A 21,433-nucleotide genomic window follows, 5' to 3' on the forward strand; every position below is an offset into this window, starting at 1 on the left:
TTAGTTATTAAAAAATATTTTAAAATTTTTATTTAAAAGAAAAAAAAAACTTTCTTGAAAGTTGATGGAAGTGGCAAGAGAATATAAGTTGGGATAACAATTTTTTATAATTATTATCTAATATTTTGTAAAACAAAAATTTCGCTAATTACTTTAAATGTTTTTAACCTATTTTTAAATATATTTTAAAAATAATTTAATATTTAATATTTTATTTCTAAAAATTAAAAAATCCCAAGGATATTTTCTAAAACATTCTATTTTTTTGTTCTATTCTTCTATTTTTAAGAATGAAAGAGTCAAACTTTTGTCCCGGAGTTTAAGTCCAAAATAATCCATTTGTTGAAAAAAATGGTAAGAATAGTACCTATCTTAAAATATTTGTTAAACTAATCTTTTGTATTCACATAAGTATCCACATAGATTTCCTTGAAACCATAGTCACATACCGTGGTTTTATAAGGAAAATTTCTTACAATTTTCCATTGTTAGTTTAAAATTATTTTATTTTTTTATACAAATTATCCTTAATAAATTTTTTCGATTGTTTTAAAATTATATATTTATCTTTATTTTTTCATATTTTTCTTGTAATTTTGAGAAAATAATTTGGCCTACATGCATTCTCATAAAAAATTATATATTTATGTTAAATAAAATATTTATTTAAGAAAATTTGGTACATTTTTAAAGAAATTTTGGTATTATACTAAAATTAAAAATAAAAAAACAAAGTTCTAAAATCTCATATTTTTTTAGTTATGGTTACACGAGTCCTCCACTAATTGTGGTTTTAAAGAACTTTAAAACCACAGTCTATGATAAAAAAAAATTTATAAATAATATTAAAATCACAATACTATTAAAATCGACGTATATTAAAAATAATTTTAAAACCATAGATATTAATTATGATTTTAAGAAAAATTATAAAACCACAGTTATAAATTGTGGTTTTAAGGATATTTCTAAAACTTTTAAAACTACAGTTATCAATAATGACTTTTTACACTTAAAAAAAAATTCTATGTGGATACAAAAGATTAATTTCACAAATATTTTAAGATGAGTAGTATTCTTACCATTTTTTCACCAAATGTATTATTTTGGACTCAAACTCCTCGTCCTGCTTCCTTACTTACGTGGCTGATCATCCTATTTTATTTTATTTATTTTTAATATACTGTAGAAGGGAAGGCTACAAAAACAAATTTTGAAAGCCGCCCATATGCAGAGTAGAAAGCGAAGTCGTGGAAAAATCAAACATGTCCTGCTCAACTCTCATGCTTCCTTTGTCTCTCGAGTAACTTTATCCTCACGCCACTCCATTCTGCTTCCAGAATATCAGGAAGAGTCTGTTTTGTTTGTGATTGAGCAGGATAGTCAAGCCTCGTAATTTGACGGACGCCTAAATATCTTTGACGGCTCGCCTATAATACGATCCATACTTTCTTAGCCCTAGCAGGAGCATCGTTTGTCGTGGGAAATTGAAAACCTCTGCTTTTGCATTTTCTCTCATTTTCTACCTATTTCTTCCATTTTCTCCCAATCTCTCAGATCCTGATGGCAATTTTTGAAAACGCTAGACATTGTATACCTAACTACCTTTACTCTGTATCCCCGAAGAAGAGCCTAATTCTGGAGGAAATGGCGTCTCCGCCCTCTGCAAATGGAGCAGAATCGAAGAGATTCGTTGTTCCAGCTCCGAGTGAACCCGCAAAGATAGAGATGTTCTCGCCAGCATTCTACGCTGCGTCTGCTTTCAGTGGAGGCCTAAGTACTGGCCTAACTCATACGGCCGTCACTCCATTTGATCTCGTCAAATGCAACATGCAGGTCTGATTTCCTTACATCCCTTTCTGTTTTCTTGCTATGCTGTCTTCTATTCGCCACTGTCACCAGAGCTATCGAAAGTTCCGCTGTTTTTTATCGGTAAAACGAGTGCTTTTCCACTTTGTCTTCGTAGAGTCGGTTTCAGTCCAATCGAAACTTGTGTTGAAGTAAGTACACCGGTGACGTATTAGAAGATCAATGGTCTTCTTCCTTCTTTCCTTAGCCTCCTTGTCCTCGTTTTTAGACTTTTAGTCCATGTCAAGCTCTCTATTTTCATTTTTCATATCTTCCCCAACAAATTGGATACATATAGGGCACGATTAGAATAATTAGCACTTAGGTTTTCCTTTGATTTGGTGTGTCATGTTGGGAATAGAGGCAATAATAGAATGCCTGGAGTTTTCTAACCATGATCCCGTCCAAACCTGTTAATCTTGCCAAACCTTTTAAAGGACAATTAGGAGTTATTTTCACCATGGTTGACATCAAAAAGAAAATACGGAGAAATAAAAATAAAAATCAACACAATAAGAAAATTATCTCAAATAGATGTATTTTTATGATTTTCTTTTAATTTTTTTAATTTTTTAATTTTCAATATAATTTAAAATTGAAAAATCAATCAAATTAGGAAAATTAGGAACTCATAAAATCTATATTTTTGTTTATATAATAAGTTTTTTCATATTTAATAAAATCTTCATCTTTTAACAAGTTCAAAAAATTAACAACAAATTAAATTTGAAACTGTTGTTTTTATTAATTTTAATTCTTTCATAATAATAATTTTTTATTTTTTGGAATGAAAAAATATTTAGATATTGCATGTACACCTGTAATATTTTTACATCTTAATATTAACATGTAAAATATAAACTCCAATTTCTTAAAAAATAAAATTAAGTTTAATAAAGTAGAAAATTAAGTTGAATAACTTATAATTTCTTAAAACAAAAAATAAAATTAAGTTAAGAAAGTAGAAAGTATTGAATAATGAGCTCCTATTGGAGTGATATTTGAATAAAGCTAAAATTGTAAAATAAGACTAATTTAATTAAGAAAAACACCAAGGGTTGGTGGTTGAATTTGGTGATTAAAATCTTTCGAAAAATAGTTTAAGTGAAATCACAAAATATTTAATTATAAGTGCAATAAAGTAAAGAGTGGAAGAAGAAAAATACTAACTTTTTTTATAGTGATTCAACGATCTATTCATTCTTTTTAATCTCCTAACTAGGTGAGGATTTATTAACCAAGGCTTCAACCTAAGCCTTTAACTATCATACTTAGATTCACCGACTCCAATGAGCATTATAGGTTAGATTTAGATGCACACGATTTTAATACAAATATAACTCAAAACACAGAAAAACTAAGATAGATTTTAAGGGTGAACTAAAGGATTTGTAAATTTAGATTCAATGTACTTAAATGAAAAGTTTTCAAGTAGAGAAACTAAGTGAAAACTATTCAATGCAAATGTTCATTTCTCAATATATGCAAGAAAGTTCTTCAATTTTTATTTTTATTTTAAAACTAGTTTTTACACTTGAATCAACATAAAAAGGCCTCAATTGAGTTTTGATTAATCGATCCACTAGTTGTTGATGCAATTAATGCTATGCTAGTGATCGTTGATGTAATTAATATTCTGCCAGTTCCCTAATCGATTTTAGGCACACTTTATAGATTAATCAAATTTTGTTAAAAAAAAAGCTTTCGTTATAGTTTTAATTTTTCAATAACAAGAGCATTTCATTTAAAAATCTTTTTAAGTTGTTTTTTAAAGAATTTAACCTAAGGTTTTAAGATAAAACACATATTTATCTATTTTAGTGAGAAAAGGTCACTTATAAGCTTAAGTAAGAATGATGAAAAAACATTTGGAAATGTATGAAAATATTTTATCTTAGATCTATCAATGAAACTCATCTTATAGAGATTATTAAGTCTTCAATAATCTAACTCTTCATGACTTTTGAATATCTTACAAAGATGCTTAAACTTTCTTTAAAATTTATCAATAAAACCCAAAAACTTCACTTGATTTAAACATGCCATTGTACTTAACTTTATTTTGTAATTATTAATTAGGAAAATCCTTGAGCTAATTTTTAATGGAAGTAGAAAAGCATTTTAAATAAAAGGGTTTTAACCAAAATTACTCTCAATTAGGTTTTAAATCTTGAAAATGACTCATAAAAATAAGATGAAGATAATAATCTCATGAAAAAAAAAATGTAGATACTATGAAGGAAGAAAATAAGTATAAATGAGCCAAACATGTTAAGTGAAGACTAAACCATTTTACATTTTAATTTTAATTGTGTTTTTAAATTCTAATTTTTTATTTAATTATTAATGATAGCTAACGGAGTTTATATTTGATTTTAATACCAACATATATGGAAATTAAGGGCATGTTTGGTAATTGTTTTTTAAATCAGTTTTGAAAGATAGTTTTTGAAAATAACTTTTAAAAACTATTATATGATGTCTTAAATAACAAAAGTCTATTTGAAAACTTAAAATGTTTTTAACATATTTTTAATATTTTTAATTGTGTTTAAAATTTTTTTTTATAATGTTTTATTTTTAATTATTTTAAATGTTAGTATAATTATTTTTTAAAACAGTCATTAAAAAAAAAAGTGAAAACAACGTAAAATAATTAAAATATATTTTTTGAAAACACTTACTTTCTAGTTTTAAGAATATACAGCAAAAAATAGTTTTTAATTGCTAAACAGGTTTTGCGGATTTTTTTTTGTTTTGAAGAACAAAAAACTGTTTTGAAAAACAGTTGTGAAACAAGTCCTCAAATTCTTAGCTATGAACATTGGATTGGATTGCTCTGATACCAGTTATATGATTGAACAATTGAGAATGATGAGAGTCCTTTTCACTTAAAAAGGGGAATTGCTACCTCTTATGATGATCAGCAAATGGACATTTTGAAACTCAGCTACTGTCATACAAAATAGTCCAAGACAAAAGGACAATAAAAGTAACTTTGGGGATCAAATTTCATATGAATTTTTTTATTAAAAGTAAGCCAATAAAGAAAAAATGAGTCTTTCTTCGGATGAGATTTCTATATCTTTTTTACCATGATTTAATTATTTAATAATTTAAGTGACTTTTTATAAGTCCATAAGATATAAAGTTGAATTTTTATATTTATATTATATTTTAAAAAATAATTTAATATTTATAAAAATAATTTAAGATTTATAATAATTAAAAAAATATTTCTAAATTTATGATAATATGTGAAATAATACTTGAAATTTTATTTCTTTAGAAATAATTTCAAAATTGTATTTTAAATTTATTTATTTTTAAAAAAACTTTAAATTTTAATATCTAAATTAAAATTATTTCTTTAAAATCTAATTTTTTATTTACTTTTGTGCTGTTTTTTAAAAGAATATTATTTATTTACTTTTGTTTTTTTTATTTTTTATTTTTAAATTATGGAAGATTTAGAAATAATTTTTATCAAAATCCCGACAACAGGTAGATAAAGGGGTTGAAATAGAATATTCCACTACCACGCCGGCCTCTTGTGCAAGTGAAATTACCCTTGCACTAAAATTACCAATCGTACCCGCACGAGAGATTCTGTCTGTGTCAGACGACGCCGTTTAGAGCGTTGGAGAGGAAAGTCCAGGGACAGAGCATCGTAATTTCAGTTGAAGTTTAGGGTTTTTATTTGTACGTCGTATAAGTAACGCGAACGAGGGCTAGCCGGTGGCCAATAAGTGGAACGACACTCCCCTCATTTCTTACAGGAGCATCGCTGTTGTTGAGTGCGAGATATTGGGAGAACATCTGCTTCCCTTTTTTTTTCCATTCATTTCTTCCGTTTTCTCTCAATCTCTTTCAGCTCTCATGGCGACTTCTGAAAACTCTCGACATTCTCTGATCCCTTGCTTCCTATACTCCTCCTCCTCGAAGAAGAGCCTTATTCTTGAGAAAATGGCGGCTTCTCCATCACCTGCAAATGGAGGAGTACCCAAGAGCTTCTTCGTTCCTGCTCCAAGCGAGCCGGGAAAGATCGAGATGTACTCTCCGGCGTTCTATGCTGCTTGTACCGCCGGTGGAATCCTAAGTTGCGGCCTGACTCACATGGCCGTCACTCCTCTTGACCTCGTCAAATGTAATATGCAGGTCTGATTTGTTTAGATCCATCTCTTTTTGTTGCTATGATTGTTTTCCTTTTTTGTTAGGATTTTCTTTGACAGTTCTATTTTCAGATCTGTGATAATCTTTGGCCGTTCTTCTTCTTCTTCTCCTTCTTCATTCCATATCTTTTTGTTTTGTTCCATTAGTTTTTCTAGAAGCGAAGTTAGGTTTTTCTTTGATTTTGTGGTCTCACGTTACAATCATCACTGGATGTGACTTGTAGTTATTTTTCCCGTTCTCGTCCTTGCTTTTCTATGTGGATTTAACCTTCTGTTCATATTAGACTCCATTTGGTTGCAGAGAATCATAGACAATAATATTAAGCTTGGAGTCTTACAACATTCCGAATATGTTAAAGAATTCCGAATTTTCATTTCTTTTGCTAAGCCTTCTTTGGCAAACAAACAGTCCTTTGGTGTTATTTTTTTTAATAGCTCAGTTTGCATGTTATTTTCTGTTTCTGATCCCACATTTTGCTGGATTGTTATTGGTTCCAATTTTTTCTATAGTGTTCTACTGAATCAGAGCTTTATCTATTTAATGTCTTCTTGTTGCAAAATTTATGAGAGGTACAGAATTTTTTTTTTTTTTTTGATAAGTATGAGAGGTACAGAATTTGAAATGCAATGGTGCTCCCTGAGGGCTTGGAAATTTTAGTTAGTCCTATATTTGATTTGATAGCTTAAATGTTAGACTTCCCACTGGATCAGATATTTGATTAGCTTTTTTTCTTGCTTGAGATCGTTATACATCCCTGTAATCCTATTTATACATAAACCTATGATACTGATTAAGTATACATGTTTAGTAAATAGGAGTTGGTTCTTTTAGGATTTAATTGTAGCTTGTGCCTTTTTAATATTGTATTGTGATTGATCATGTCAAATTCATTTTTATTGATCTGCTGATAACTCGTTGAATCCTTTTGATCCTTCACCCTCCTCATGTTTGAAGCTTATGTTTTATATGGTCTAGGTCTTAGAAAACAAAATACCTAGACAATTCAAGCCAATTGAGGGTTTGGTTCCTCTCCCATGCTTTTGACAAGTGATCTCCCATCATCAACTATAAAATTAATGTTATTCACATAACAACATACTGTGTCAATCCATCCTCCTCAATAGAACATAGGGTATTTGTTATCTGTAGATGAATGCCTCCTCTAATCCCCTCTATCACATTTTGTGTATGCTCCAACATTTCTTCTCTTTGCTTAGTTTTTTGCCTGAATTTTGATGATAATTTCCCTTGTATTTTTTTACAGTTTGATGCTAAAGCGTTTTTTGTTTGGACTGAGGCTCTTTGCTCAAATTCTTCCACTACTAAATCCTCCATTGAATTAATGAAAATTTTGATTTTGTTTGCATTTTTCTAGTTTTAGTCAAAAAATTATTTTAAACTTGGAATTTTAAATCTTCTCCTTAATGAAGAAGGGTTCGTCAGTCCTATACTTGATACTTGTTGCTATATCCTCTAGTAAACAGTTGAGGTGATAAGCTAATGTCCTGATAATCATAGATTTTGTAGTTAATGACTTGATAAAAGCATAAGAGATTACATATTCATCTATGGATGGGAGAGGAGTCAAACCTGCTAATTGATTGTAGTAGGCTTGGTTGGGTGAAGCCATTTGTTTTGTTGAGCACATGACAAGAAAGTTTTCAGATTTAAAAACTTTAGTTACTTTTCTTTTCATACATTTTCTCACTGAGAAAGCAACCAAATGGACTTTAAATGTTTCTATGCTTTTTTTTAAACATTGATTCTATACTTGCAATTTGAAATGTTCATATTTGATGTTAGCTTTTTTATTTTATTTTATTTTTTAATCTGAGGACTGTTTAATATTTTTTATCAGTGCATACCTATAAAAAAAATGTTTTGATCAGTGCACGGCTTTGAGGTTCTTTCCATAGCAGGGGTAATTCTTGTTAAGACCTTTTTTGGGTTCTTCCCATAGCAGGGGTCTCTCTTGTTAAGATCTTTTTGATCAGTTAAGATATTTGTTTTGTAGTGCACATGACAATGAAAATTTTCAGATTTAAAAACTTTAGTTACTTTTATTTTCATATATTTTCTCACTAACAAAGCAACCGAATGGAGTTTAAAGTTTCCATGCCCCTTTTTTTTTTGAATTATTTCTGTCTGTACATGCAATTTGATAGGTTTATCTTTGATTTTAGTTTTTTTTTTTTTTTCATCTTTTTTTATCTAGGGATTGTTTAATGTTCTTGTTAAGTTCATGACTTTTCCTTTTTGAGTTCTTTCCATGGCAGGGGTAGTTCTTGTTAAGATTTAAAGCGGCAGATTGCTAATCCATTGTATGAGTTATTCGTACCGAGGGTTTCAATCCCTCTCTTTACTATATATATATGTTTGTTTTTTTTATATGTTTATATTTGTTATTTGGTACATGTATGTGATTTTTATATTTTAAGACATTTATAGTTTGCATCTCAATGGATCGTTTATAGGAAACAAGAAAAGAAATGAAAAGTTGGAATACTATAACAGGTTGGCTTGGATCAGAGCGGTGGTTTTTCGATTTTAAGTTTTTTTATCCTTTTCCAACACCTTCTCAACAATCTAAAGAAGAGATTTTATTTGTGTGTTAAAAAATGTTAGGAAGGAGTGATCTAAAATTGAGATTATTTTTTGTTTAGATTGACCCTGCAAAGTACAAGAGCATTTCGTCTGGATTTGGAGTTTTGCTGAAGGAGCAGGGAGTTAGGGGATTTTTCAGGGGTTGGGTGCCTACCCTGCTTGGTTATAGTGCACAGGGTGCTTGCAAGTTTGGATTCTATGAATTCTTCAAGAAGTATTACTCTGACATTGCTGGGCCAGAGTATGCTGCCAAGTACAAGACCTTGATCTACCTTGCTGGTTCTGCATCTGCTGAGGTAATTGCAGATGTTGCTCTTTGCCCCATGGAGGCAGTGAAGGTCCGGGTTCAAACTCAGCCTGGTTTTGCTAGAGGTCTGTCAGATGGATTTCCCAAGTTTGTTAAATCCGAAGGTGCCTTGGGGTATGCCTATCAAACTTTGACTTCTTTCCTCCCCAATTCGCCACTTTATAGTACTAAGCTATAACTACTGATTATGTGAAAACTTTGCAGATTGTACAAGGGCATTGTTCCTCTCTGGGGACGTCAGATTCCATGTAAGTTGAGGCATCTTGTTAAGTTATTTATCTTTTATTTTTTTGGTCTATTGCATAAGAATATTCATTAACCAATGTAGTGTGCTTGCTCATGATGACTGAAACTTCTATGAGTTGTACTCCATCTGATAAATTGATGTTGGGGTAACTTTAAATGAATTGGTGTATTCTAGCTGTTTTGTTTACTGATCTAATGCTGTGACCAATTTTTAGTATCTTGGTGTCTCCATCTTCTGAAGTTGATCTAGTATATCTTTTGGAGTGTACTAATTTTTAGATGAGCATTAATGCTTTTGCAAACCATAATCTTGCAAATGGATGCATAAATGTGAATTTTTGTTGAATTTAGTTTGCTTTGTTTTTTATCTGTTACATGCTGCAACTCCGAGCCTCATTGGAAGAACAATTTCTGTGAAGCAACTAATCTTGATTTTCTGGATCAAAAGGATTGCGGCATGTTAATCATTTCCAAAATGTTAACCTTATTTTAAAGTATTTTTATGCTTTCTTAATCCAATTTCTGCTGTTTGAGCTTTGATATGGTTTCTCCTTGTCATGCTGATATAATTGGCTTTTTTGGGCTTTGCGTAAATGTTAATGTTCATTAGAAATCTTATAAAATCATAATGGTTTTTTGTGCAGATACAATGATGAAATTTGCTTCTTTTGAGACTATTGTTGAGATGCTTTACAAGTATGCCATTCCTACTCCGAAGGACCAGTGCAGTAAAACTCTGCAGCTTGGTGTGAGCTTTGCTGGTGGATATGTGGCTGGTGTTTTCTGTGCTATTGTTTCTCATCCAGCTGACAATCTTGTCTCCTTCCTCAACAATGCTAAGGGCGCAACAGTTGGTGATGTGAGTGCTCTACTTTAAGATGTTTCCTTGGCCTTCTGTATTCCTTCATGCCCACATGTTTATGTTGTTTTGAACTTTTGTTCTCTAGGCTGTGAAGAACCTTGGATTGTGGGGTCTCTTCACCCGGGGGCTTCCCCTGCGTATTGTCATGATTGGAACTCTCACCGGAGCACAGTGGGGGCTATATGATGCTTTCAAAGTTTTCGTAGGACTGTAAGTTCTTCCTATGCAAATGCTGATCTTCATTTGGTGTTTTAGTTTTTTTTCTTTAGTTGCTAATTCGGTATGATCTTATCTTCAGGCCAACCACTGGTGGTATTGCTCCTGCTCCTCCTGCTCCAACGACTTCTGAGCTTGCAAAGGCCTAGAATGTTGAATTATCGGTATACAGAGTTTAGATGAATGATAAAACTGGGAAAACGTCTTAATAGGGATCAATAAGGGTAGGATTCCTGAAGCTGCGAGTGGGAAATATTCTTTTGCATTTGAAACTTGCGTCAATTTTCCTTGTTCACTTTTTTTTGGGGTTGGGGGTTGTTTGATGGTGGGGGTTAAGATTGGTATCGGTCTTGTCCATCCAATTCTTGAAAACTTTAGTGTGTTAGACGAAAAATCTCACTTTGATATTAGGATTATGGATGTCATCCATCACAAATGGACAGCAAGGAATAATGAGCATCTGCTTACATCGAACAGTAGGCATGTGCAGAGATGGCAATGCAAAGGCGTGGAAAATTATGTCTCTTTTCATGGTTCATAATCACTATCATGTCAGATGCCTTCGCAAACCATTTTTTTTTTTCTGCTGGGTATGTTAATGCATTTTTTACCTATTTGAAAAGGGCTTGGCATGAATTTTATATGTTGTAATCTGTTTTACCTGAGTCCGGTTGTGCCCTAGCCCAGTAACGTATGTCACCAAATAATTTACTCTACCGTTCATTTCAAATTTCATACTTTATAGCATTTATAGATTTTAAATAAAAAGATTTTAGGTAAATATGTTTACTCTAAAAATAAATTTTCTTCTCCAAAAAGTAAGTTTTACACGAAATAAATCTGTAAAAATGTAGATGAAAATTAAAACCAAAGATTAAAATATATGAATGAAATTAAGTACAAAATATTAAAAGGAGATTATTTTTATTAACAAATTATAATTTTTTTATAAAGTAGGCATAAGCTTTTGTAAAATAAGGTCATATTTGATCCTCAATCAAATATCCATTTAAATCAATCAGATCAAAGTGCTGCCATTAAGGCAAAAGCCTCCGAAGATGCACTTCACGCTTCATACTCCCACCAACGTGGTAGGTGGACTTCGTCTTCTCACCTCTCCTCTCACCTTAATGCAGTCTATGTAGGATAAAGGGTCTTCCTTGCAGTTACCACTCACCACTCTGATGAGTGGAGGCAGAGGCAGAACCAAGAATATTTGGCGGGAATTCCAAACACTGGACCATGAGAGGCACCTAACTTTTGTGAAATCTTTATCTATGTTGTATAATGGAGTAAAAAGAGTCACATACCACATACATCAGATATTTATCTCCAATTGAACAAAATCTTGTTCCTTCAGGAAGGATAACCATGACTATATGAATCAATAATTAATTATCATTGTTGGTCAACCCAATTTAATCCTGGCCCAATCCAATCTATTAAAGCAAGTACCCTGGGGGCATCCTGAACAAAGGCATGCACTGGCCTGATCTCAGACCAGACCTCCCAAGCTTGAAGCTCTAGATGGAAAAGAGGCACGAACCACCAACAGTCAGAGACTTACATCTCCAGGTTTTCAAACTCATGAAACAACTCATAGAATCTTTAACCGTAAATTTATCTTCTCTCGGCTCGTAAATTACATAAACCCTAAATAAACATAACCACCTCCAGCCCCCAAGCTTCTGCCCTGCAAATACAAATAAACCACCAAAGAATGGGGTAGTTGATGGTAATATACAGCATTTTTAGTGCATGCCCATTGCAATAGTAATGGTGAGAGAATCCTACCCCATAGGATTTGAAATGAACAGGGAGCTGGAACCCAGTCTTGATCAAACAAGATTAATTGTGAAGCAGACATATGGGTGGGCATCAGCGTCACCTCCTAGACCAGCCATCCCTCCTGCGTCATCCTCAGATTTCCAAAATGCGCTGCATTAAAAACATTGAGGAAGGATCAAACTGGAGCTCTCAAAAAGTACTTTACATATAAATAAAAAAAATCAATATATGGCAAGTATAGAAATATTCTGTATGCAAATAATTTTAAAGGCAGAAGTTCAGGAGAAAACTTGAGAAAAAAATGGAATGAAATTTATAACAAAAAATTTAGCAAGAACTGAAACATGAGAAAAGAAGCATATTTAGTTAGGGAATGTGTTGAATATCTTAAGAAAGCAACGGATGCAGCCTGCATACGCTTCACCTCTGCTTGTTTGCCAAGAAGATGGATAAAAAGATTAAGTAAGAATACTATAACCACCACTGGTGGAGCTGCTAGGGCCTAGGGGGGCAGGTGCCCCCCTTGAAAATGTTAAAACAAAAAAACTCTTACTTCGTGCAATAGGAGAACTTGAACCCAGGACTCTTATTGCCCCCTTTAACAATGACAAGTTTGAACCATTGGGGGCTAAGGCCCATATAAGTGTTAAAAGTTGCCCCTCGTGTACTAAACTGCTGGCTCCGCTACTGATAACCACCCTTCAGACCCAAAGTAGTTCTAAGGCATCAAAATTCCATTTATTTTTTCTCTCCTATCCAAAAAGATTACCATTTTATTTTGGTGAAAAGTTTTCATTGAGCAATTACTCGAACAATAAATTTAATCCTATTTTGGACCTTTGGGTGTTTTATGACCATTCTGTATGACAATTGATCCCACCAACTCAAATAGATCTCATTAGAATCATGCCATTAACCAGCCCATTTTATAGATGCACCTGGTAGTTAAAAATCATATTATTTCGTCTCAAAATTTCTATCCATTTATGGTTGTTTAGCTTCATCCATCATATGTGCCATAAAGTGACCAAGATCATTGACTTGCCTGTTTGTGCTGTCACATAGCCCTTCAAGAATTGATCGCACTTTCTTCTCACTTTTAACGGATGGAGCTAACACACATGCCTGAAATCATCTCAACAACCAATCCTCAATCAATAAAAGAAAATTCGTGAGGGAGGGATTCCAAGAAGGAATGTTGGAGTTGAATGGTTTATTTACCAAGAAGGATGGTGGCAAGCCATATCTAAGGATACTCTCTGCAAAGACACGTACAGCACAAAAATGCATCCAGGAGCTGAAAACCTGAAGGAGAAACTCATGATATAAAAATAAAATTACCAAAATTTAACATTGGAAGGAAACAACAATAGCCACACTCTATCAACAACACAAGTCATTCACATCCTAAAGACAGACAACCACACAAGGTCAACCAAGTCCCAATCACAACTATACATGTAGGCACCAACTTGTAGCACCATCAGACCATTTACTTAACACCAAAATAATGATTAATGATCAGTACTACAACTTCACCATAATTTTTTTCAATTGTTCATTTTCCATCTGTAACTAATTTTACTTTAAAAACATGAAACATGGTCATGGGTAAGGCTAGAAGGAGACTATATCATCTTTTAAGATAGAAAAGACAAGGGTTGGAAACGGTCCTTTCGATAAAAGATGGCGGGAAGTTATAAAACACAAAATACTTATATAATTAATTAAACCAGTTAGATGACGGTAAAGTGCAATTCTAACAATTGTATAGGTCAAGGACTCAATAAAAAATCCATTATCAGAAGCTTTTATCATGCAAAATAATATACCAGTCCCCTTGAACCTGTATCATGTCATGGCCTTTATTGTCAATTACCATGATAGACAAATTATAAATGCAAAATCCAAGGGGGAAAATTATCTCCTGACTTGACCTTACATCAAACTATCAAACTATCAAACTTGCTATTTCCATTTTGCTTAGTTTCTATTTTCATGTAACAAATACATATCAAAGCCTCTTGAAACTTTCATGATATTTCAATTATTTCACAGGAAAAAAAAAAATTGGGAAAATTACCTCCCCATAACTGGTATAGCACCATTGCAAAAGAGTGCTCCTAAATGTTTCCTGGTCTCGCATCAATTTTTCCAACTCTTCCTTCCTACTTTCCTGTGCTTCTGAACTATATTCAAAATCACGAATCTGTATCACATTAAGAATCAAACATACACCCATTAAGTACAGATTTCCACTAAATCAAACATTAAACTAAAAGGCAATGCTATTTGGTCATGGAATTCATGAATTTGGCAATTTGCACTATGTCCACTAACAAAAAAAATCAAAATAGTATAAATTTGAGGTAAAGTTATTTCTGTAGCATAATCCTTGAGTGTGTTAAAGAACAAACTCACTTGAAATCCTCTTTCACGTGCATTTGTTCTAAAATTGTCAGCAACACGGTGAAACAGGGTTACAGTGTATAGAGCATACTCATTGTCTTCATGCAGCTTCTTGGATGACCTGGGGACCTGAAAGAGGTTAGCTCAATTAATCAGGAAGATTACAATGAACAAAAAGTCAAACAATGTATTCAAATACTCCAGAAATTTAAAAGGTATGACATCACACGAGCCAGTTACCAACCTACTGCAGATGATATCTTCAGGACCATAATTCGCTTAAGTTAGAATATATAGCCAGAAAAAATAGTTCTTACCACATAGCTAGTCAATGTTTCATAAGTTGACAACCAGTCCTTCTGAGAATACTTGGGAACAATTGCAAGAAGTGTCACTAAATGTTCTGAGGCAATAATGTCCTCTGGCTTTACTAGGTTGGAAAGATCACGAACAGCTAGGCTGAAGCAAGCAAAGAGGTCGATCAGAAAAGAAATCACAGTAAATAAAATCTTGTTTGTCCTACAAACAGATTTCAACCAAGGTATACCTTCCACTTTGCTTTCGATTAATAGCATTGAGCTGACTGCGCACATTATTATACTCAGCAATGCGAACCTAGCATAAGAAATAATGATTCAATACCCAAACATCCAAATACAGTCTACAAACTGTAAACCAAATAAGTAAAAATATGTATACAATTTTTTTTATCTCATTGTAAATTGGTTTAATTATTGAATCAAGAGTTGCAATATAATCAGACAACCTAAGTAAAAGAAAGGCTTTACCTACTGAAGGCAGTGTGGAACAACACAATGCCAAGGTCAGTATCCAGTAACTGATTCCATAAATAGATGAATATTTGCATATAAAAAGAGAACATTATATTACTAAAAAAAAAAAAAGGGATTACGGAACATTTTTATGATCACATGATCATGAAATTCCTAACTAAGAGGGTTTATTTAACTAGGTTGGACGTCCATTTTCCCTGAAATTCAAACTCTATTCACGTTTCATATGTTCTGTTTGAGCCCATCTATTATATCTTAGATTCCCTGTTTAATCTTGTCTTTCATTACTCGCTCAAAGATCTCAGTTTCTTTTTGCTCAGGCTAAATTCAACTCGGACTATTGTTTTGGAGAGCTACTTCTATTGTGGTATGTAATTTTAGTATCATAACATGAAGTGGTTCAGGAGAACAAAGTTACCACTGAATGATAAACTATAATGTGTTTAATCGTTTAAAATTTGAATAACGGATCTGCATATGGGACTTTTGTTCAATACCTTAAGATCATCCTCGATCTTTGATACTTGATGATGAATACTATCCACGATCTCCCTCAGAGGTGACATCGTGGGAAACTTGGCTTCGTCCCAAACAAATCTTCCATTAGAAAACGAAATTCAGTTCATCCATAAGATAAAAACCACCTAATTTCAAATCCAGACAATTTCCATAATCACCTGGTGAGGTAGGAATCAACTGGTACTCCATCCACCGTAAGTGCACTTGTCTCCACGCCCGATGCCTTCTCTAAATCCTCGATCTGGCGCCTGATCTTGTGCGTCACTCCTTCGACGAAGCTGTTTGACTGTAAATTTCACCAATCAAAATCTCTAAAGTTTCAATTCAATAAAAAAGATAGAAATATGAAATTTGGAGTTCAATTGGAGAAATTTTACCTTCTGAAGGTCATCGCTGAGGGATAATAGGGAATCTAGGGTTCCTACACGGAGATTAGGGATATTGAACTGCAAAAGACAAACAAAAAAAAGAGAGAGAAGCTAGTAACAAGAAAATGAAATATTTGAATTATGGAGAGAGATGAGAAAAATACGGGGATGGCGTACCCTGTAGAGAGGAGTGTCGAAGGAATGCTTAGAAATGGCGTCCTGTAAACGATTCCATAGTGAAGAAGCGGAGGTTCGAACTGGAAGAGACACCGACCAGTATCTGGTAGCCATTGGAAAATTGGGTTTGGAGCTCTGAATCGCAAGTGAAATAGCCGGAGGAGAGAGAGTTAGCAAGGATGTTTGGCAATGGCAGAGATCGGACTGCGTGGGAAAAAGGCAATGATGTCTGTCGTTTTATAATACGGTGAAACAGAATGTAATTTTCTGAGCCTGGGTCCACTCCTGGTGAGGGAAGCCAACGACGTCGTATTATTCAAAAAAGATGCCCACCATGGTACGACGTCGTATTGAAAAAAACTCAAATCGCCCACCGTGGGGCTCGAACCCACGACCACAAGGTTAAGAGCCTTGCGCTCTACCGACTGAGCTAGACGGGCTTTGTCGACAAGAGAACTTGACTTTATATTATATCTATATTTAAATTAATTCAAATCTACTCTAATTATCCCCCAAATTCCAAAAAATAAAGAAAGGACACCTAAAAAAAAGCTAAAAAGGTTATTTTAGTAATTGACATTGGATGGGAGTTTACGAACATATCTACAAATAGATAAAGTCTTTTGTAGACTAGTAGGCAACAAAGCTAAAGCTTCCTCCAAGGTATAGTTTATGTACTTATATCCCTTCTATTCCTCTACTCTTTAAATATTTTCTTCTTTCCCTAGCCTGACTTACCAATACTAAGGACGACCATTGAAGTTTCTAATATTTGCATGGGTACAATCTAAGTGCCACACGAGTGCTTAGAAGGCACCTAAGGTTGTGATAAGTGATAACATTCTAACTACACTAGATATTGCATTAACACCCAAAATTTCATTAGCAAATTATCATCTGAAATCGCTAGTTCTAGCATTTTTATCAGCTGTCAGTCTAGGAGAGAAGGAAAGACATATATGCAAAAGACATTTCAAAAGTTTTTTAGTTGTTATTTATTATTACATATCACCCATTGTTGTTGGTAGCTGCAGGCAGCAAGCTATTGTTTAGTACAACAATGATACACCACTGGGCACGCAGAAGCTCAACAGAAATCATCGAGTGACAAGCTCTCTACAGATCCAAAGCCTTCCAGTGCTCCAAATCTTGAATAGTTGCTCACTGATCCACCAGGATAGTTGGTCATCGAGCCACCCAAAAAGTCAAGCGGAGAATCATTCGAGAAGGTGGTCTCATACACAAACGATGTGCCTGTGTCCATTGCCAGAAAATAATTTGATCGATTGGCCTCCAGATCTTGAAGAAAGAGGTCACTGACAGCGATATTCTTACTTAGATCAGCGTGCAGATTTTTTTCAGAAGCCTTCCTAGCCTCAATGACCTAAGAAAATTTCAACATAATACATATTAACCATTTGCAATTAAACTGCTGAAACAGTCAAAGAGCAGCAGCACGCTTACTAAGCTCTGAGTTTGACCATCATGGTAAAGCATAATGTAGTCTCCAAGCTGTAGTCCATGAACATTAACAAATTCCCCTGAGAAAACTCGTTATGAGCATGACAACAAACCTATGGTTTGGTGGAAATTTAAAAGAGAAAAAATGTTAATGATCCACTCGCACTCACCGGTGTTCTCAAGCACATACATTCGGCTATTATTATTGGGCCAAAACCTGCATATAAATTGATCTTACCATTAAAAAAATGATTTGGTTGTACAATTGAGAATCAAATTAATTGATCATAGTAGAGAAGTAGGTATAAATTATTAATGACTCGAACCTGTACTTGAAGTTCCAAACATGCTGGCCATCCAAATCATACATGGTGATGAGAATCCCTTCCTTTGCCTCAAGGAGAGGGAGGTGAGTCTCAGCCGATTTCTGAAGCCAAATGTCCCGCATTTTAGTAAGGTTTCGTAAGCAAATAAAGTCCAACAATGGCAGTTGTTATGCGACCATAGCTCTTCACGGGAGTTCAAACAATATGAGTCAAACTACAAACCTTCGGGAGTACCATTCTCCTAAGGGAGCCTACATCGCTGTTCTTGAGTTCTTTCTCGAAAAGAAATCTTAGCCACTTTCGATCAATTGCCTAAACCATAACATCAATGTGTAAGGCATTACATGAAACACTTGGCCATCCAACAAAGGATGTAAAATAGGGCTACATTTACTCAACCTCTCACTAGCCAACAAATTAAGTTCCAACACCCCAAAAAGTAGAATCTAGTGAATTTTGATATTATAATAGTAGTTTTTTTTTTTTCTCTACATTTCTGGTTTGGGATGGAAATCTCACTAAGGATATACCAAATAACTATACATAGAGTTTTTTTTTTTTAATTAAAAATAAAAGAAAAATCCCAGAAGATAATGTGTACAGAAACACAGATCCAGTAAACTCACCGTACTCCGATCACCTGGAGAACTCAGATATGGAGTCAGAAAACGTGAAATCCCAAATAAGGATAATCATTACAATAAAAAAATGGAAAATCAAGTGGTTTTCTTTTTAAAGATAGGACTAAGAACTTAGAAGGAAGAGAGGAGAGAAAAAGAAAGCTCACACGTGCGGGGGGAGGGGGAGGCACGTGCGGGGAGGTGGAAGGAGCAAAAGTGAGAAGGTTGATGGCGGATGATCGCCTCTGTCTGGGCATCCTTTTCCTCCCTTGGACACCGAAACTGGAAGCGGCAACGAGGTCACGAGTGGGTGGACTCCGATCCGACCCCTCATGAGTCTTGTCCCCTCTCACTGTGACAAAGCTAAGCTCACCCCCAACACCTGCCATTAAAGCATACGCCTCGTTTTGCTCCATCATTAGGATTTAGGGTTAGGGGAGAAGGTGGATGGTCGAGCCCTTGTCACCCACTAGTTTTCTGTGAGACTGTCGTCTGCCCTCTCTCCACCGGTGATGGAAGCTTTGCAATCACGATATGGAGCTGATAAAGAGAAAGCTTCGGTACATAGTGGGCTTCTTTTTTCTATTTTTAGCAAGGGTTTGGCGCGTGCAGTCTCTGGTTCGGGTGACACTTGTGGAACCTGCATTCATACTTTGCTTTTTTGATATTTGTTTGTTTATATCTAATGGGGGGCTTTGGATTCTAAACAACAGATCACGAACCGGGGGTTAGGGTTAGGGTTCGGGTTCAGATTCCATTTCTTCTGTCTTTTTTTTTTGGGAGGTGAAAAGCTAGAGCGTTGCGTGGGTTAGAGTGCGTGAGAGGATAGGGTCTCTGGGTGGAGAGGAGTGGTTAGGGTTTGGCCAAGCGGTGGTTGACGGATGGGTGGTGGAGGTTGCTATGTTGCTCTTGTTTTGAGCTCCAGGTGTTGAAAAAGCTCTGAATTCTGAAACAGAAATCAATGGCGTTTGGGCATATTGGAAGTTCCGTCTTTCATGTTCATACTTCCACTCTCTCTCCCCCCCTCCTCTCTTTCTCTCTCTACCTATAGCAATAGAGAAGCGACGTGGTTTTGAATTTGAAACGGGCAATAGAAACGGCTCTTTTTTTTGTTGCGTTCTCCTGCGCGCTACTCCCAGGAACCTTCCCGTGGTTGCACTATACGGAAAGCATGATACCTGGACACGTGCATTCCTTACCCTACGATCTGTAGAATTTTCATCGGTTTCTGTGGGTTTAAATTATTCCGTTGGTGTCTCACATGTAGCGGAGCGGAACCCAGAGATATTAAATCGATTTGAGGCTGTTCCACTTAATTAGACCCACTGATTTATGTAATTGATAAGCCACGTGGCGATCATGCAGAGGTGGGTAAGAGATCAGAGAAACCAGCTACCATTTCCCGCTAGAAAATTTTCCGGAGGTGATACCCTAGTTTTCTCGCTCCCAGTCCCGGCCCGGATTCACAGGGCATGCCAAACGCCAATAAAAACTTGGGAGCAGACGCTAAATTCACGATGCCATTAATACAGGCATCCTGTATTTATTTATTTATTTATTTTTAATAAAGAAAATATCATCCAAATTGAAGTCTTCAAAATTTTCAGTACTATTTTTAGTGATATTTTCAATACATAGCTGCTTCTTTTATTAGGTTTAGTAAAATTCTTCTTAGGATGGATTAGAAGATAAATCTAATAGAGCATTTTGATTTTGAGAAATTAAATTTTTTATTTTTGGTATCACGTGCTTTCAGGATTTTCTCAATTACTTTTGTTGTGGCCTGATATATGACTCAGATGAAAAGTTTATTTTTAACACAAACCTTTGCTTCGAGCAAGCATGACAAAAGTCCTGCCTTAAATAAGAGGGGCATAATCTCCTACATAGAAATATGATGGCTATAAGCGCTTGTAGCCACCACATGCTATCCCTTTAGTGATTGTTTGGTACGTCGTGGAGTACATTCCCTCATAATTGTTGCATGACAAGTGCAAATGTGTGGAACATGCCACAATTGATGCACTATCATACAACACCTTTCTTATCTGTCGTTCCCATAAAAAAGTACTTATACACTAAGCTTTGCTTACTTAGCTTGTTGGCATTACGACCAATTGCTCTTCTATGCATGCCTTTATTTTATCGACTTAGGATTGGAACATTTATCATCCATCAACGCTTCAAACCGTAACTTGAGCTATCCAAATTCTTATTTATTGATCACCTCCTTAAGAAAGTAACATTATAATGTTGGATTAAGAGTTGTTGTTAGCACCTTAGTCATTAAAATGTAAGATGTGGGCATGTTTGGTGGCACCTTGTGCCCACACAGCCCAAAGCATGTTAGCGGTGCTATGCTTAAACTCAAACAAGGAGTTGTGACTTAGAAAACACACTTATGGTAGAGGTTGTTGCTTCCAAAGGCACAAATACGTAGGAACTTGACTGAGGCAACCCTGAAGGATTAGAGTAAGTTGAATGACATTGCACAACAAGGTTGTGTGTGATGGGTAGCATGCAATGCAATAAGTGCACACAACATAGCCAACACATGTTGAATGACTCAAGGGCAAGATGTGCGATAATGACAATGTGTGGTGTCATTCAAGTGTTGGATGTTGGTACTTTGATGGGTTCCCTAGGTTTCTAGAAGCCTAAGAATAATTTTTCAAGTGATTAGGTATTTTTCCTTACTTTCTATAATTTGAGAAA

At 34.5% G+C, this 21,433-nt stretch overlaps 3 protein-coding genes and 1 non-coding gene across 6 annotated transcripts; 1 reads left to right on the forward strand and 3 right to left on the reverse strand.

Annotated features, from left to right (window-relative positions):
• Nucleotides 1-1,381: 1,381 nt before the first annotated feature.
• Nucleotides 1,382-10,878, forward strand: LOC100253246 (mitochondrial phosphate carrier protein 3, mitochondrial). Of its 2 annotated transcripts, none has more exons than XM_010662391.3 (6): nucleotides 1,382-1,836; nucleotides 8,685-9,046; nucleotides 9,137-9,180; nucleotides 9,823-10,037; nucleotides 10,126-10,250; nucleotides 10,339-10,878. In XM_010662391.3, the coding sequence occupies exons 1-6, from the start codon at nucleotides 1,564-1,566 to the stop codon at nucleotides 10,403-10,405; spliced, it is 1,086 nt and encodes a 361-aa protein (XP_010660693.1). In that variant the 5' UTR covers nucleotides 1,382-1,563; the 3' UTR covers nucleotides 10,406-10,878. The 2 variants fall into 2 exon arrangements, with proteins under 2 accessions (XP_010660693.1, XP_002275325.1); XM_002275289.4 differs by lacking the exon at nucleotides 1,382-1,836 and adding an exon at nucleotides 5,407-6,006.
• Nucleotides 10,879-11,514: 636 nt separating this feature from the next.
• Nucleotides 11,515-16,681, reverse strand: LOC100267004 (V-type proton ATPase subunit C). 2 transcript variants are annotated; one of them, XM_002275474.5, is made up of 12 exons: nucleotides 16,312-16,681; nucleotides 16,144-16,212; nucleotides 15,925-16,052; nucleotides 15,745-15,844; nucleotides 15,001-15,068; nucleotides 14,771-14,912; nucleotides 14,466-14,582; nucleotides 14,128-14,253; nucleotides 13,266-13,349; nucleotides 13,090-13,169; nucleotides 12,051-12,194; nucleotides 11,515-11,949 (listed from the first exon to the last, which is right to left on the reverse strand). In XM_002275474.5, exons 1-11 carry the CDS (start codon nucleotides 16,423-16,425, stop codon nucleotides 12,095-12,097), a joined length of 1,128 nt encoding a protein of 375 aa, XP_002275510.1. In that variant the 5' UTR covers nucleotides 16,426-16,681; the 3' UTR covers nucleotides 11,515-11,949; nucleotides 12,051-12,094. The 2 variants fall into 2 exon arrangements, with proteins under 2 accessions (XP_002275510.1, XP_059598772.1); XM_059742789.1 differs by having other exon boundaries at nucleotides 11,515-12,194; nucleotides 16,312-16,589.
• On the reverse strand, nucleotides 16,679-16,751 carry TRNAK-CUU (transfer RNA lysine (anticodon CUU)). The gene has a single exon. It is a non-coding gene; the product is annotated as a tRNA-Lys (tRNA).
• A 516-nt stretch (nucleotides 16,752-17,267) lies between these two features.
• Nucleotides 17,268-19,741, reverse strand: LOC100244687 (B3 domain-containing transcription factor FUS3). The gene is made up of 6 exons (XM_002275453.4): nucleotides 18,886-19,741; nucleotides 18,321-18,410; nucleotides 18,099-18,199; nucleotides 17,943-17,989; nucleotides 17,776-17,852; nucleotides 17,268-17,695 (listed from the first exon to the last, which is right to left on the reverse strand). The coding sequence occupies exons 1-6, from the start codon at nucleotides 19,135-19,137 to the stop codon at nucleotides 17,399-17,401; spliced, it is 864 nt and encodes a 287-aa protein (XP_002275489.2). The 5' UTR covers nucleotides 19,138-19,741; the 3' UTR covers nucleotides 17,268-17,398.
• Between the last annotated feature and the right edge of the window lie 1,692 nt (nucleotides 19,742-21,433).

This window comes from Vitis vinifera, chromosome 14 (genome assembly GCF_030704535.1).
Source record: "Vitis vinifera cultivar Pinot Noir 40024 chromosome 14, ASM3070453v1".
Lineage (NCBI taxonomy): Eukaryota > Viridiplantae > Streptophyta > Magnoliopsida > Vitales > Vitaceae > Vitis > Vitis vinifera.

Coding starts and splice junctions, on each gene's coding strand:
- LOC100253246 (XM_002275289.4), top strand. CDS start 5,728: ATGGCGACTTCTGAAAACTCTCGACATTCTCTGATCCCTTGCTTCCTA. Junction 6,007..8,684: donor TCGTCAAATGTAATATGCAG/GTCTGATTTGTT, acceptor TTTTTTGTTTAG/ATTGACCCTGCAAAGTACAA. Junction 10,251..10,338: donor TTCAAAGTTTTCGTAGGACT/GTAAGTTCTTCC, acceptor TCTTATCTTCAG/GCCAACCACTGGTGGTATTG.
- LOC100267004 (XM_002275474.5), bottom strand. CDS start 16,425: ATGGCTACCAGATACTGGTCGGTGTCTCTTCCAGTTCGAACCTCCGCT. Junction 16,053..16,143: donor TCAGCGATGACCTTCAGAAG/GTAAAATTTCTC, acceptor TGAAATTTACAG/TCAAACAGCTTCGTCGAAGG. Junction 14,583..14,770: donor AAACATTGACTAGCTATGTG/GTAAGAACTATT, acceptor AACCTCTTTCAG/GTCCCCAGGTCATCCAAGAA.
- LOC100244687 (XM_002275453.4), bottom strand. CDS start 19,137: ATGATGGAGCAAAACGAGGCGTATGCTTTAATGGCAGGTGTTGGGGGT. Junction 18,200..18,320: donor GGAGAATGGTACTCCCGAAG/GTTTGTAGTTTG, acceptor ATTTGGCTTCAG/AAATCGGCTGAGACTCACCT. Junction 17,853..17,942: donor GTATGTGCTTGAGAACACCG/GTGAGTGCGAGT, acceptor GAGTTTTCTCAG/GGGAATTTGTTAATGTTCAT.